The sequence below is a fragment of the Oncorhynchus masou genome, chromosome 9 (assembly GCF_036934945.1).
Source record: "Oncorhynchus masou masou isolate Uvic2021 chromosome 9, UVic_Omas_1.1, whole genome shotgun sequence".
NCBI classification, from domain to species: domain Eukaryota; kingdom Metazoa; phylum Chordata; class Actinopteri; order Salmoniformes; family Salmonidae; genus Oncorhynchus; species Oncorhynchus masou.
Window position 1 is genome coordinate 88599431 of NC_088220.1, and position 15000 is coordinate 88614430.

The 15000-nt window shown below is 46.0% G+C and overlaps 1 protein-coding gene across 1 annotated transcript in view; it reads left to right on the forward strand.

Moving 5' to 3' along the window:
- The window catches only part of cdon (cell adhesion associated, oncogene regulated), a 151114-nt gene that overhangs the window by 123339 nt on the left and 12775 nt on the right, over positions 1-15000 (forward strand). The window contains 4 exon segments of the mRNA XM_064975394.1: positions 3617-3798; positions 4587-4692; positions 10855-10977; positions 13555-13746. Of these exon segments, the coding sequence (XP_064831466.1) occupies positions 3617-3798; positions 4587-4692; positions 10855-10977; positions 13555-13746 (603 nt within the window).

Here is a 15000-nt window from a genome sequence, read left to right on the forward strand (position 1 = left end):
TTATACCCTGGGAAACAGAAGGTTTATACCTTGGGAAACAGAAGGTTTGTACCCTGGGCAGCAGAAGGTTTATACCCTGGGAAACAGAATGTTTATACCCTGGGAAACAGAAGGTTTGTACCCTGGGAAACAGAAGGTTTGTACCCTGGGCAGCAGAAGGTTTATACCCTGGGAAACAGAAGGTTTGTACCCTGGGAAACAAAAGGTTTATACCCCGGGAAGCTGAAGGTTTATACCCTGGGAAACAGAAGGTGTATACCCTGGGAAACAGAAGGTTTGTACCCTGGGAAACAGAAGGTTTGTACCCTGGGAAACAGAAGGTTTGTACCCTGGGAAACAGAAGGTGTGTACCCTGGGAAACAGAAGGTTTATACCCTGGGAAACAGAAGGTTTGTACCCTGGGAAACAGAAGGTTTGTACCCTGGGAAACAGAAGGTTTGTACCCTGGGAAACAGAAGGTGTATACCCTGGGAAACAGAAGGTTTGTACCCTGGGAAACAGAAGGTTTGTACCCTGGGAAACAGAAGGTTTGTACCCTGGGAAACAGAAGGTTTGTACCCTGGGAAACAGAAGGTTTGTACCCTGGGAAACAGAAGGTTTGTACCCTGGGAAACAGAAGGTTTGTACCCTGGGAAACAGAAGGTTTATACCCTGGGAAACAGAAGGTTTGTACCCTGGGAAACAGAAGGTTTATACACTGGGAAACAGAAGGTTTGTACCCTGGGAAACAGAAGGTTTGTACCCTGGGAAACAGAAGGTGTATACCCTGGGAAACAGAAGGTTTGTACCCTGGGAAACAGAAGGTTTGTACCCTGGGAAACAGAAGGTGTATACCCTGGGAAACAGAAGGTTTGTACCCTGGGAAACAGAAGGTTTGTACCCTGGGAAACAGAAGGTTTGTACCCTGGGAAACAGAAGGTTTGTACCCTGGGAAACAGAAGGTTTGTATCCAGGGAAACAGAAATGTACCTTCAAATTGTGGACCCTTTTTTTGAGAGTGTGATGATTCATTGTACCTTTATATTCAAGCATGGAGTCCAAAATATGAACCATTTTTTATCTGCTCATGTACCCGAAAAGGTACCATGTGTACCATGTGACATTATGTGTACCATTAAATGTACATGATGTGTATTTTGATATTTTGGAACAATACCGTACCCTTTTTTCTAAGAGTGTGTGGGATAGGGGTTGGGGTTAGGGATATGGGTTAGGGTTAGTGGTTAGGATTAGGGTTAGGGGTTAAGGGTTAGGGTTAAGGGTTAGGGATAGGGGTTAGGGATAGGGGTTGGGGTTAGGGATATGGGTTAGGGTTAGTGGTTAGGATTAGGGTTAGGGGTTAAGGGTTAGGGGTTAGGTTTAGGGTACTCCCCATGTTAGGGTTAGGGGTCAAGGGTTAGGGGTTAGGGTACTCCCCATGTTAGGGTTAGGGGTTAGGGTTAGGGTACTCCCCATGTTAGGGTTAGGGGTTAGGGTACTCCCCATGTTAGGGTTAGGGGTTAGGGTACTCCCCATGTTAGGGTTAGGGGTTAGGGTACTCCCAATTTTAGGGTTAAGGGTTAGGGTTAGGGGTTAGGGTACTCCCCATGTTAGGGTTAGGGGTTAGGGTTAGGGTACTCCCCATGTTAGGGTTAGGGGTTAGGGTTAGGGTACTCCCCATGTTAGGGTTAGGGGTTAGGGTACTCCACATGTTAGGGTTAGGGCCAGGTTTAGGGGTTAGGGTACTCCCCATGTTAGGGTTAGGGGTCAAGGGTTAGGGGTTAGGGTACTCCCCATGTTAGGGTTAGGGGTTAGGGTTAGGGTACTCCCCATGTTACGGTTAGGGGTTAGGGTTAGGGTACTCCCCATGTTAGGGTTAGGGGTTAGGGTATTCCCCATTTTAGGGTTAAGGGTTAGGGGTTAGGGTACTCCCCATGTTAGGGTTAAGGGTTAGGGGTTAGGGTTAGGGTACTCCCCATGTTAGTGTTAGTGGTTAGGGTTAGGGTACTCCCCATGTTAGGGTTAGGGGTTAGGGTTAGGGTACTCCCCATGTTAGGGTTAGGGGTTAGGGTTAGGGGTTAGGGTACTCCCCATGTTAGGGTTAGGGGTTAGGGTACTCCCCATGTTAGGGTTAGGGGTTAGGGTACTCCCCATGTTAGGGTTAGGGGTTAGGGTACTCCCAATTTTAGGGTTAAGGGTTAGGGTTAGGGGTTAGGGTACTCCCCATGTTAGGGTTAGGGTTAGGGTACTCCCCATGTTAGGGTTAGGGGTTAGGGTTAGGGTACTCCCCATGTTAGGGTTAGGGGTTAGGGTACTCCACATGTTAGGGTTAGGGCCAGGTTTAGGGGTTAGGGGTTAGGGTACTCCCCATGTTAGGGTTAGGGTTTAGGTTACTCCCCATGTTAGGGTTAGGGTACTCCCCATGTTAGGGTTAGGGTACTCCCCATGTTAGGGTTAAGGGTTAGGGGTTAGGGTTAGGGTACTCCCCATGTTAGGGTTAGGGGTTAGGGTTAGGGTACTCCCCATGTTAGGGGTTAGGGTACTCCCCATGTTAGGGTTAGGGTACTCCCCATGTTAGGGTTAGGGTCAGGGTTAGGGGTTAGGGTACTCCCCATGTTAGGGTTAGGGTCAGGGTTAGGGGTTAGGGTACTCCCCATGTTAGGGTTAGGGTACTCCCCATGTTAGGGTTAGGGTTAGGGGTTAGGGTACTCCACATGTTAGGGTTAGGGTCAGGGTTAGGGGTTAGGGTACTCCCCATGTTAGGGTTAGGGTACTCCCCATGTTAGGGTTAGGGTTAGGGTTGGGGGTTAGGGTACTCCCCATGTTAGGGTTAGGGTACTCCCCATGTTAGGGTCAGGGTTAGGGGTTAGGGTACTCCCCATGTTAGGGTTAGGGTACTCCCCATGTTAGGGTTAGGGTTAGGGGTTAGGGTACTCCCCATGTTAGGGTTAGGGTACTCCCCATGTTAGGGTACTCCCCATGTTAGGGTTAGGGTACTCCCCATGTTAGGGGTTAGGGTACTCCCCATGTTAGGGTTAGGGTACTCCCCATGTTAGGGGTTAGGGTACTCCCCATGTTAGGGTTAGGGGTTAAGGGTACTCCCCGTGTTAGGGTTAGGGGTTAGGGTACTCCCCATGTTAGGGGTTAGGGTACTCCCCATGTTAGGGTTAGGGGTTAAGGGTACTCCCCGTGTTAGGGTTAGGGGTTAGGGTACTCCCCATGTTAGGGTTAGGGGTTAAGGGTACTCCCCGTGTTAGGGTTAGGGGTTAGGGTACTCCCCATGTTAGGGTTAGGGTACTCCCCATGTTAGGGTTAGGGTTAGGGTACTCCCCATGTTAGGGTTAGGGTACTCCCCATGTTAGGGTTAGGGTACTCCCCATGTTAGGGTTAGGGTTAGGGTACTCCCCATGTTAGGGTTAGGGGTTAAGGGTACTCCCCGTGTTAGGGTTAGGGTACTCCCCATGTTAGGGTTAGGGGTTAAGGGTACTCCCCGTGTTAGGGTTAGGGTACTCCCCATGTTAGGGTTAGGGTACTCCCCATGTTAGGGTTAGGGTTAGGGTACTCCCCATGTTAGGGTTAGGGGTTAAGGGTACTCCCCGTGTTATTTCATTCTTTCCATGTGCTCCTCTGTCTCCAGGCTCCACCTATAAATTCCGTGTTCTAGCTATGAACCAGAATGGGGACAGTCCTCACAGCGCCACCTCTAGGCCGTACCAGGTGTCAGCAGCGAGCCCACGCTTCTCAGACCGCCCGGTGGCCGGACCGCACATCTCCTCTACAGACGCCGTCAGCGACACTCAGATCATGCTACGCTGGACAGTCAGTACTGCATACCACCACCCAGAGTGTGTGTGTGTGTGTGTGTGTGTGTGTGTGTGTGTGTGTGTGTGTGTGTGTGTGTGTGTGTGTGTGTGTGTGTGTGTGTGTGTGTGTGTGTGTGTGTGCGTGCGTGTGTGCGTGCGTGCGTGCGTGTGCGTGTGTTTGATGTTGCATGGGGCTGAGAGAGGAGAGAGGACGAATAGAACTCTGTTGTGTTCTGAGAAGACGAATAGAGCTCCTTTGTGTTCTGCGAAGACGAATAGAACTCTGTTGTGTTCTGAGAAGACGATTAGAACTCTGTTTTGTTCTGCGAAGACGATTAGAACTCTGTTGTGTTCTGAGAAGACGATTAGAACTCTGTTGTGTTCTGAGAAGACGATTAGAACTCTGTTGTGTTCTGCGAAGACGATTAGAACTCTGTTGTGTTCTTAGAAGACGATTAGAACTCTGTTGTGTTCTGCGAAGACGATTAGAACTCTGTTGTGTTCTGCGAAGATGATTAGAACTCTGTTGTGTTCTGCAAAGACGATTAGAACTCTGTTGTGTTCTGAGAAGATGATTAGAACTCTGTTGTGTTCTGCGAAGACGATTAGAACTCTGTTGTGTTCTGAGAAGACGATTAGAACTATTACAACAGTCATATTGATGAACGGGTCGCTTAGTGTGAGGATTCACCCTTTCCTTTTCGAGAGGTTTCTTTACTCTTCAATGTTTACATTGTCAACCAGGCAGTTGTTATGTATGCTGAGATGCTGTGATCTAACTCTGATTCTGTGTGGTTCCTCCAGTACACCCCTTCTAGCAACAACAACACACCCATCCAAGGATTCTACATCTACTACAGACCTACTGATAGTGACAATGACAGTGATTACAAACGGGACGTAGTTGAAGGTCAGTTTACTGTGTGTGTATGTGTGTCTGTGTGTGTCTGTGTTTCTGTGAAATGTGTTTTTTAATAAATGTCTGAGTGCTAATGGCCCTGAACTGAAATCTGAGTACGGTTCGAGAGAGGGAGGGAGGGAGAGAGAGAGGGAGGGAGGGAGGGAGGGAGGGAGGGAGGGAGGGAGGGAGGGAGGGAGGGAGGGAGGGAGGGAGGGAGGGAGGGAGGGAGGGAGGGAGGAGAGGTAAAGGGGGGACGGGGGAGGAAGGCAGGGAAGGAGAGCATTAGACGAGGGAGGAAGAGAGGGGGCGGGACAAGGTGTGTGTTTATATGTATATATACTAGTTAACCTTAGTAACCATGTACTCAGGTATTACATAGGGTTAGCTTCTATAACAATGTACTCAGGTATTACACAGTTGAAAACAGCCGGTCTGGGACAGGTAGCACGTCCGGTGAACAGGTCAGGATTCCATAGCCTCAGACAGAACAGTTGAAACTGGAGCAGCAGCACGACCAGGTGGACTGGAGACAGCAAGGAGTCATCAGGCCAGGTAGTCCTGAAGCTTGGTCCTAGGACTCAGGTCCTCCGAGAGAAGAGAAAGAGAGTGATGGAGAGAGAGAGAATTAGAGGGACATACTTAAATTCACACAGGGCACCGGCTAAGACAGGAGAAATACTCCAGATTTAACAGACTGACACTATTGCAGCATCATTACTGGAGGCTGAGACAGGAGGGGTCAGGAGACACTGTGGCCCCGTCTGATGATACCCCCGGACAGGGCCAACCAGGCAGTATATAACCCCACCCACTTTGCCAAAGCACAGCCCCCACACCACTAGAGGGATATCTTCAACCACCAACTTACCATCCTGAAACAAGGCCGAGTATAGCCCACAAAGATCTCCGCCACGGCACAACCAAAGGGGGAGGAGCGCCAACCCAGACAGGAAGATCACTTCAGTGACTCAACCCACTCAAGTGACGCACCCCTCCTAGGGACAGCATGGAAGATCACCAGTAAACCAGTGACTCAGCCACTGTAATAGGGTTAGAGGCAGAGAATCCCAGTGGAAAGAGGGGAACCGGCCAGGCAGAGACAGCAAGGGCAGTTCGTTGCTCCAGAGCCTTTCCGTTCACCTTCCCACTCCTCATATGACCCACTGAAGAGATGAGTCTTCAGTAAAGACTTAAAGGTTGAGACCGAGTTTGCATCTCGCACATGGGTAGGCAGACCATTCCATAAAAATGGAGCTCTATAGGCGAAAGCCCTGCCTCCAGCTGTTTTCTTAGAAATTCTAGGGACAATTAGGAGGCCTGCGTCTTGTGACCGTAGCATACGTGTAGGTATGTACGGCAGGACCAAATCAGAGAGATGGGTAGGAGCAAGCCCATGTAATGCTTTAGGTTAGCAGTAAAACCTTGAAATCAGCCCTTGCTTTGACAGGAAGCCAGTGTAGGGAGGCTAGCACTGGAGTAATATTATCAAATGTTTTGGTTCTAGTCAGGATTCTAGCAGCCGTGTTTAGCACTAAATGAAGTTTATTTAGTGCTTTATCCGGGTAGCCGGAAAGTAGAGCATTGCAGTAGTCTAACCTAGAAGTGACAAAAGCATGGATTCATTTTTCTGCATCATTTTTGGACAGAAAGTTTCTGATTTTTGCAATGTTACGTAGATGGAAAAAAGCTGTCCTTGAAACAGTCTTGATATGTTCTTCAAAAGAGAGATCAGGGTCGAGAGTAACGCCGAGGTCCTTCAACAGCTTTTTCAAAAACATTTTAGAGAGGTTTGGGAGATTTGATAAAGGCCGAAAGCTTTCTATATTTTCTGGGTCAAGGTATGACTTTTTCAAGAGAGGCTTTATTACTGCCACTTTTAGTGAGTTTGGTACACATCCAGTGGATAGAGAGCCGTTTATTATGTTCAACATAGGAGGGCCAAGCACAGAAAGCAGCTCTTTCAGTAGTTTAGTTGGAATAGGGTCCAGTATGCAGCTTGAAGGTTTAGAGTCCATGATTATTTTCATCATTATGTCAAGAGATACAGTACTAAAACACTTGAGTGTCTCTCTTGATCCTAGGTCCTGGCAGAGTTGTGCAGACTCAGGACAACTGAGTTTAGGAGAAATACGCAGATTTAAAGAGGAGTCCGTAATTTGCTTTCTAATGATCATGATCTTTTCCTCAAAGAAGTTCATGAATGTATTACTGCTGAAGTGAAAGCCATCCTCACTTGGGGAATGCTGCTTTTTAGTTAGCTTTGCGACAGTATCAAAAATACATTTTGGATTGTTCTTATTTTCCTCAATTAAGTTGGATAAATAGGATGATGGAGCAGCAGTGAGAGCTCTTCGATACGGTACTGTCTCTTCAAGCTTGTCGGAAGACTTCCAGTTTGGTGTAGCAGCAGTGAGGGCTCTTCGATACGGTACGGTACTGTCTCTCCAAGCTAGTAGGAAGACTTCCAGTTTGGTGTAACAGCAGTGAGGGCTCTTCGATACAGCACTGTACTGCCTCTCCAAGCTTGTCGGAAGACTTCCAGTTTGGTGTAGCAGCAGTGAGGGCTCTTCGATACGGTACTGTCTCTCCAAGCTAGTGGGAAGACTTCCAGTTTGGTGTAGCAGCAGTGAGGGCTCTTCGATACGGTACTGTCTCTCCAAGCTAGTCGGAAGACTTCAAGGTTTGGTGTAGCAGCAGTGAGGGCTCTTCGATGCGGTACTGTCTCTCCAAGCTTGTCGGAAGACTTCAAGGTGTGGTGTAGCAGCAGTGAGGGCTCTTCGATGCGGTACTGTCTCTCCAAGCTTGTCGGAAGACTTCAAGGTTTGGTGTAGCAGCAGTGAGGGCTCTTCGATACGGTACGGTACTGTCTCTCCAAGCTAGTCGTAAGACTTCAAGGTTTGGTGTAGCAGCAGTGAGGGCTCTTCGATACGGTGCTGTCTCTCCAAGCTAGTCAGAAGACTTCCAGTTTGGTGTAGCAGCAGTGAGGGCTCTTCGATACGGTACTGTCTCTCCTAGCTAGTCAGAAGACTTCCAGTTTGGTGGAGCAGCAGTGAGGGCTCTTCGATACGGTACTGTCTCTCCAAGCTAGTCGGAAGACTTCCATTACACAGGATTAGCTTCATATACTGCACTTGTACACACAGCTAGTTTTAGTAATCCTGTAGTCTAGCACTACACATTCTCAGCATTCAGTTGTAGGCCTCAGTTACTAGAAATGAGAAATGAAACGTGGCATTTCCCTGGAACAGACAGTTGTCCCTTCTCTGATTACAGGGCACTAGGGTGTGTGGGGATGGGGATGGAGGGGGGTAATGCTGGAGCAGGGCCAGCACTAACAGTCGGCTGTCATATAAGGAGGTTGTCTGGAGTGAAGCAACTGTCTGCTTCCTCATGGGACTACTGAGAGAGAAAGCCCTGAACAGAGAGTAACACAGTGGCAGAATACCTGACCTACTGTGACATCCCAAAATGAAGGCTTTGACTGTGTTACAGACTCGGTGAGCATAGCCTTGCTATTGAGAAAGGCCGCCGTAGGCAGACATGGCTCTCAAGAGAAGATAGGCAGTGTTTAATTGCTATATTGTAATTACTTCGCCACCATGGCCTATTTATTGCCTTAACTCCCTTATTTGACCTAATCTGCCCTCACTGTATATAGACTTTGTTTTCTTTTGTTAGACTGTATTATTGACTGTATGTTTGTTTATTCCATGTGTAACTCTGTGTTGTTGTTTGTGTCGAACTGCTTTGCTTTATCTTGGCCAGGTCACAGTTGTAAATGAGAACTAGTTCTTAACAAGCCAACCTGGTTAAATAAAGGTGATCTGGCCTACCTGGTTAAATAAAGGTGTTCTGGCCTACCTGGTTAAATAAAGGTGATCTGGCCTACCTGGTTAAATAAAGGTGATCTGGCCTACCTGGTTAAATAAAGGTGATCTGGACTACCTGGTTAAATAAAGGTGAAATAAAACATGTGCCTGTTGTTGTCTTAAGTTTCTATTTATTTTATTTTAATTTGACCTTTATTTAACTAAGCAACAGTGGGTTAACTGCCTTGTTCAGGGGCAGAACGACAGATGTGTACCTTGTCAGCTCGGGGATTCAATCTTGCAACTATTTATGTAGTGTTGTGATGTCCCTCATTATATAGTGTTGTGTTGTCCCTCATTATGTAGTGTTGTGATGTCCCTCATTGTGTAGTGTAGTGATGTCCCTCATTATGTAGTGTAGTGATGTCCCTCATTATGTAGTGTAGTGATGTCCCTCATTATGTAGTGTAGTGGTGCCCCTCTTTATGTAGTGTTGTGATGTCCCTCATTATGTAGTGTAGTGATGTCCCTCATTATGTAGTGTAGTGATGTCCCTCATTATGTAGTGTAGTGATGTCCCTCATTATGTAGTGTAGTGGTGCCCCTCTTTATGTAGTGTAGTGGTGTCTCTCATTATGTAGTGTAGTGATGTCCCTCATTATGTAGTGTAGTGTTGTCCCTCATTATGTAGTGTAGTGATGTCCCTCATTATGTAGTGTAGTGATGTCCCTCATTATGTAGTGTAGTGATGTCCCTCATTATGTAGTGTAGTGGTGCCCCTCTTTATGTAGTGTAGTGGTGTCTCTCATTATGTAGTGTAGTGATGTCCCTCATTATGTAGTGTAGTGATGTCCCTCATTATGTAGTGTAGTGATGTCCCTCATTATGTAGTGTAGTGATGTCCCTCATTATGTAGTGTAGTGATGTCTCTCATTATGTAGTGTAGTGATGTCCCTCATTATGTAGTGTAGTGATGTCCCTCATTATGTAGTGTAGTGGTGCCCCTCTTTATGTAGTGTAGTGATGTCCCTCATTATGTAGTGTAGTGATGTCCCTCATTATGTAGTGTAGTGATGTCCCTCATTATGTAGTGTAGTGATGTCCCTCATTATGTAGTGTAGTGATGTCCCTCATTATGTAGTGTAGTGATGTCCCTCATTATGTAGTGTTGTGATGTCCCTCATTGTGTAGTGTAGTGATGTCCCTCATTATGTAGTGTAGTGATGTCCCTCATTATGTAGTGTAGTGATGTCCCTCATTATGTAGTGTAGTGGTGCCCCTCTTTATGTAGTGTTGTGATGTCCCTCTTTATGTAGTGTTGTGATGTCCCTCATTATGTAGTGTAGTGATGTCCCTCATTATGTAGTGTAGTGATGTCCCTCATTATGTAGTGTAGTGGTGCCCCTCTTTATGTAGTGTAGTGGTGTCTCTCTTGTCATGATGTGTGTAGTGTCCTATAGTGTTTTATTTTGTGTTTTGTATTTTTAATCCCCCGTCCCCGCAGGAGGCCTTTGGTAGGCCGACATTGGAGATAAGAATTAGTTCTTAACTGTCTTGCCTAGTTAAATAAAGGGTAAAAAAAATGTAATACCATTACATGTGCACACTGGCCACTGAGTGAGGTGGAAACTGAGCTGCACTTCCTAACCTCCTGCCCAATGTATGACCATATTAGAGAGACATACTTCCCTCAGATTACACAGACCCACAAAGAATTTGAAAACAAATCCAATTTTGATAAACTCCCATATCTACTGGGTGAAATACCACAATGTTCCATCACAGCAGCAAGATTTGTGACCTGTTGACACGAGAAAAGGGCAACCGGTGAATAACAAAAACCATTGTAACTTCAACCCATATTTATATCTCTGTCTTTCTATCTCTATCTCTCCCTCTCTCTCTGTGTCTCTCTCTGCCTCTCTCTCTCTATCTCACTTTCTTTCTCTCTCTCTATCTCTCTCTGTCTCTCTACCTCTCTCTCTCTCTGTCTCTCTCTCTCTCTCTGTCTCTCTCTCTATCTCTCTCTCTATCTAACTTTCTTTCTCTCTCTCTATCTCTCTCTCTCTGTCTCTCTCTGCCTCTCTCTCTCTATCTCACTTTCTTTCTCTCTGTCTATCTCTCTCTGTCTCTCTACCTCTCTCTATCTCTGTCTCTCTCTCTCTCTGTCTCTCTCTCTATCTCTCTCTCTATCTAACTTTCTTTCTCTCTCTCTATCTCTCTCTCTCTCTCTCTCTCTCTGTCTCTCTCTCTCTCTCTCTCTCTCTCTCTCTCTCTCTCTCTGTCTCTCTCTCTCTCTCTCTCTGTCTCTCTCTCTGTCTCTCTACATCTCACTTTCTCTCTCTCGTTCTTTCTCCCCCAGGTCTGAAACAGTGGCACCTGATAGGTCAGCTCCAGCCAGAGACATCCTATGACATCAAGATGCAGTGTTTCAACGATGGGGGAGAGAGTGAATATAGCAACGTCATGATCTGTGAGACCAAAGGTAGAACTGGACCCCCCCCCCCCCCACAGACACACACACACACACACACAATGTTTTATAGGACACAATGTAACAATATTAATGTTTATAGAACACAATGTAAGAATATGAGTTTTTTATAGAACACAATGTAACAATATGAGTTTTTTATCGAACACAATGTAACAATATTAGTGTTTTATAGGACACAATGCAACAATATTAGTGTTTTATAGGACACAATGTAACAATATTAATGTTTTATAGAACACAATGTAACAATATTAGTGTTTTATAGGACACAATGTAACAATATTAATGTTTTATAGGACACAATGTAACAATATTAATGTTTTATAGGACACAATGTAACAATATTAATGTTTTATAGGACACAATGTAACAATATGAGTGTTTTATAGGACACAATGTAACAATATATATGTTTTATAGAACACAATGTAACAATTTGAATGTTTTATAGAACACAATGTAACAATATGAGTGTTTTATAGGACACAATGTAACAATATATATGTTTTATAGACCACAATGTAACAATATGAATGTTTTATAGAACTGCTGGTAAACATACTAGTACTAGTTGAGAGAAGACTGCTGGGTAAACATACTAGTACTAGTTGAGAGAAGACTGCTGGGTAAACATACTAGTACTAGTTGAGAGAAGACTGCTGGGTAAACATACTAGTACTAGTTGAGAGAAGACTGCTGGGTAAACATACTAGTACTTGTTGAGAGAAGACTGCTGGGTAAACATACTACTACTAGTTGAGAGAAGACTGCTGGGTAAACATACTAGTACTAGTTGAGAGAAGACTGCTGGGTAAACATACTAGTACTAGTTGAGAGAAGACTGCTGGGTAAACATACTAGTACTTGTTGAGAGAAGACTGCTGGGTAAACATACTAGTACTAGTTGAGAGAAGACTGCTGGGTAAACATACTAGTACTAGTTGAGAGAAGACTGCTGGGTAAACATACTAGTACTAGTTGAGAGAAGACTGCTGGGTAAACATACTAGTACTAGTTGAGAGAAGACTGCTGGGTAAACATACTAGTACTTGTTGAGAGAAGACTGCTGGTTAAACATACTAGTACTAGTTGAGAGAAGACTGCTGGGTAAACATACTAGTACTAGTTGAGAGAAGACTGCTGGGTAAACATACTACTACTAGTTGAGAGAAGACTGCTGGGTAAACATACTAGTACTAGTTGAGAGAAGACTGCTGGGTAAACATACTAGTACTAGTTGAGAGAAGACTGCTGGGTAAACATACTAGTACTAGTTGAGAGAAGACTGCTGGGTAAACATACTAGTACTTGTTGAGAGAAGACTGCTGGTTAAACATACTAGTACTAGTTGAGAGAAGACTGCTGGGTAAACATACTAGTACTTGTTGAGAGAAGACTGCTGGGTAAACATACTAGTACTAGTTGAGAGAAGACTGCTGGGTTTCACACTGTTTACTACTACTAGTTGAGAGAAGACTGCTGGGTAAACATACTAGTACTAGTTGAGAGAAGACTGCTGGGTAAACATACTAGTACTAGTTGAGAGAAGACTGCTGGGTTTCACACTGTTTACTACTACTAGTTGAGAGAAGACTGCTGGGTAAACATACTAGTACTAGTTGAGAGAAGACTGCTGGTTAAACATACTAGTACTAGTTGAGAGAAGACTGCTGGGTAAACATACTAGTACTTGTTGAGAGAAGACTGCTGGGTAAACATACTAGTACTAGTTGAGAGAAGACTGCTGGTTAAACATACTAGTACTAGTTGAGAGAAGACTGCTGGGTAAACATACTAGTACTTGTTGAGAGAAGACTGCTGGGTAAACATACTGGTACTAGTTGAGAGAAGACTGTTGGGTAAACATACTAGTACTAGTTGAGAGTAGACTGCTGGGTAAACATACTGGTACTAGTTGAGAGAAGACTGCTGGGTAAACATACTAGTACTAGTTGAGAGAAGACTGCTGGGTAAACATACTAGTACTAGTTGAGAGAAAACTGCTGGGTTTCACACTGTTTACTAGTACTAGTTGAGAGAAGACTGCTGGGTAAACATACTAGTACTAGTTGAGAGAAGACTGCTGGGTAAACATACTAGTACTAGTTGAGAGAAAACCGCTGGGTTTCACACTGTTTACTAGTACTAGTTGAGAGAAGACTGCTGGGTAAACATACTAGTACTAGTTGAGAGAAGACTGCTGGGTTTCACACTGTTTACTAGTACTAGTTGAGAGAAGATTGCTGGGTAAACATACTAGTACTAGTTGAGAGAAGACTGCTGGGTTTCACACTGTTTACTAGTACTAGTTGAGAGAAGACTGCTGGGTAAACATACTAGTACTAGTTGAGAGAAGACTGCTGGGTAAACATACTAGTACTAGTTGAGAGAAGACTGCTGGGTTTCACACTGTTTACTAGTACTAGTTTAGAGAAAACTGCTGGGTAAACATACTAGTACTAGTTGAGAGAAGACTGCTGGGTTTCACACTGTTTACTAGTACTAGTTGAGAGAAGACTGTGGAGAGAGGGATCAGTAAACTCAAGCCCTCTTCCCCCCACACAGCGCGGCAGCCCCCAGGTGTCCCCAGCCAGCACCCCATCACCCCACCAGGACCCTACCCCCCAGACACCCCCACCCCGCCCGGGGGCCTGCTGTACCTGATCGTGGGCTGTGTTCTAGGGGTCATGGTCCTCATCCTTCTCGTCTTCATCACCATGTGTCTGTGGAGGAACCGTCAGCAGAATACCATGCACAGTGAGAACCCTAACCCCTGTACCCTAACCCCTGTACCCTAACCCCTAGACCCTAACCCCTAGACCCTAACCCCTGTACCCTAACCCCTGTACCCTAACCCCTGTACCCTAGACCCTAACCCCTGTACCCTAACCCCTGTACCCTGAACCCTAACCCCTGTACCCTAACCCCTAGACCCTAACCCCTGTACCCTAACCCCTGAACCCTAACCCCTGTACCCTAACCCCTAGACCCTAACCCCTGTACCCTAGACCCTAACCCCTAGACCCTAACCCCTGTACCCTAACCCCTAGACCCTAACCCCTAGACCCTAACCCCTGTACCCTAACCCCTGTACCCTAACCCCTGAACCCTAAGCCCTAGACCCCAACCCCTAGACCCTAACCCCTGTACCCTAACCCCTAGACCCTAACCCCTAGACCCTAACCCCTAGACCCTAACCTCGGAACCCTAACCCCTAGACCCTAACCCCTGTACCCTAACCCCTAGACCCTAAGCCCTAGACCCTGACCCATAGACCCTAACCCCTAGACCCTAACCCCTGTACCCTAACCCCTAGACCCTAACCTCTGAACCCTAACCCCTAGACCCTAACCCCTGTACCCTAACCCCTAGACCCTAACCTCTGAACCCTAACCCCTAGACCCTAACCTCTGAACCCGAACCCCTAGACCCTAACCCCTAGACCCTAACCTCTGAACCCTAACCCCTAGACCCTAACCCCTGTACCCTAACCCCTAGACCCTAACCCCTAGACCCTAACCTCTGAACCCTAACCCCTAGACAGTAAGGACAGTAAGGACAGACAGTAAGGACAGACAGACAGACAGTAAGGACAGACAGACAGACAGACAGACAGACAGACAGACAGACAGACAGACAGACAGTAAGGACAGTAAGGACAGTAAGGACAGACAGACAGTAAGGACAGACAGACAGTAAGGACAGACAGACAGACAGTAAGGACAGACAGACAGTAAGGACAGACAGACAGACAGACAGTAAGGACAGACAGACAGTAAGGACAGACAGTAAGGACAGACAGTAAGGACAGACAGACAGTAAGGACAGACAGTAAGGACAGTAAGGACAGACAGACAGTAAGGACAGACAGACAGACAGTAAGGACAGACAGACAGACAGTAAGGATGGAGGACTAGAAACAACACTGTGTGTGAGAGTTTCCTTTGAACAATAGTTGAACATCTGCAAGGCTCACACCAGAGATGTGCCTGTAGATGTCAGAGTCACTGA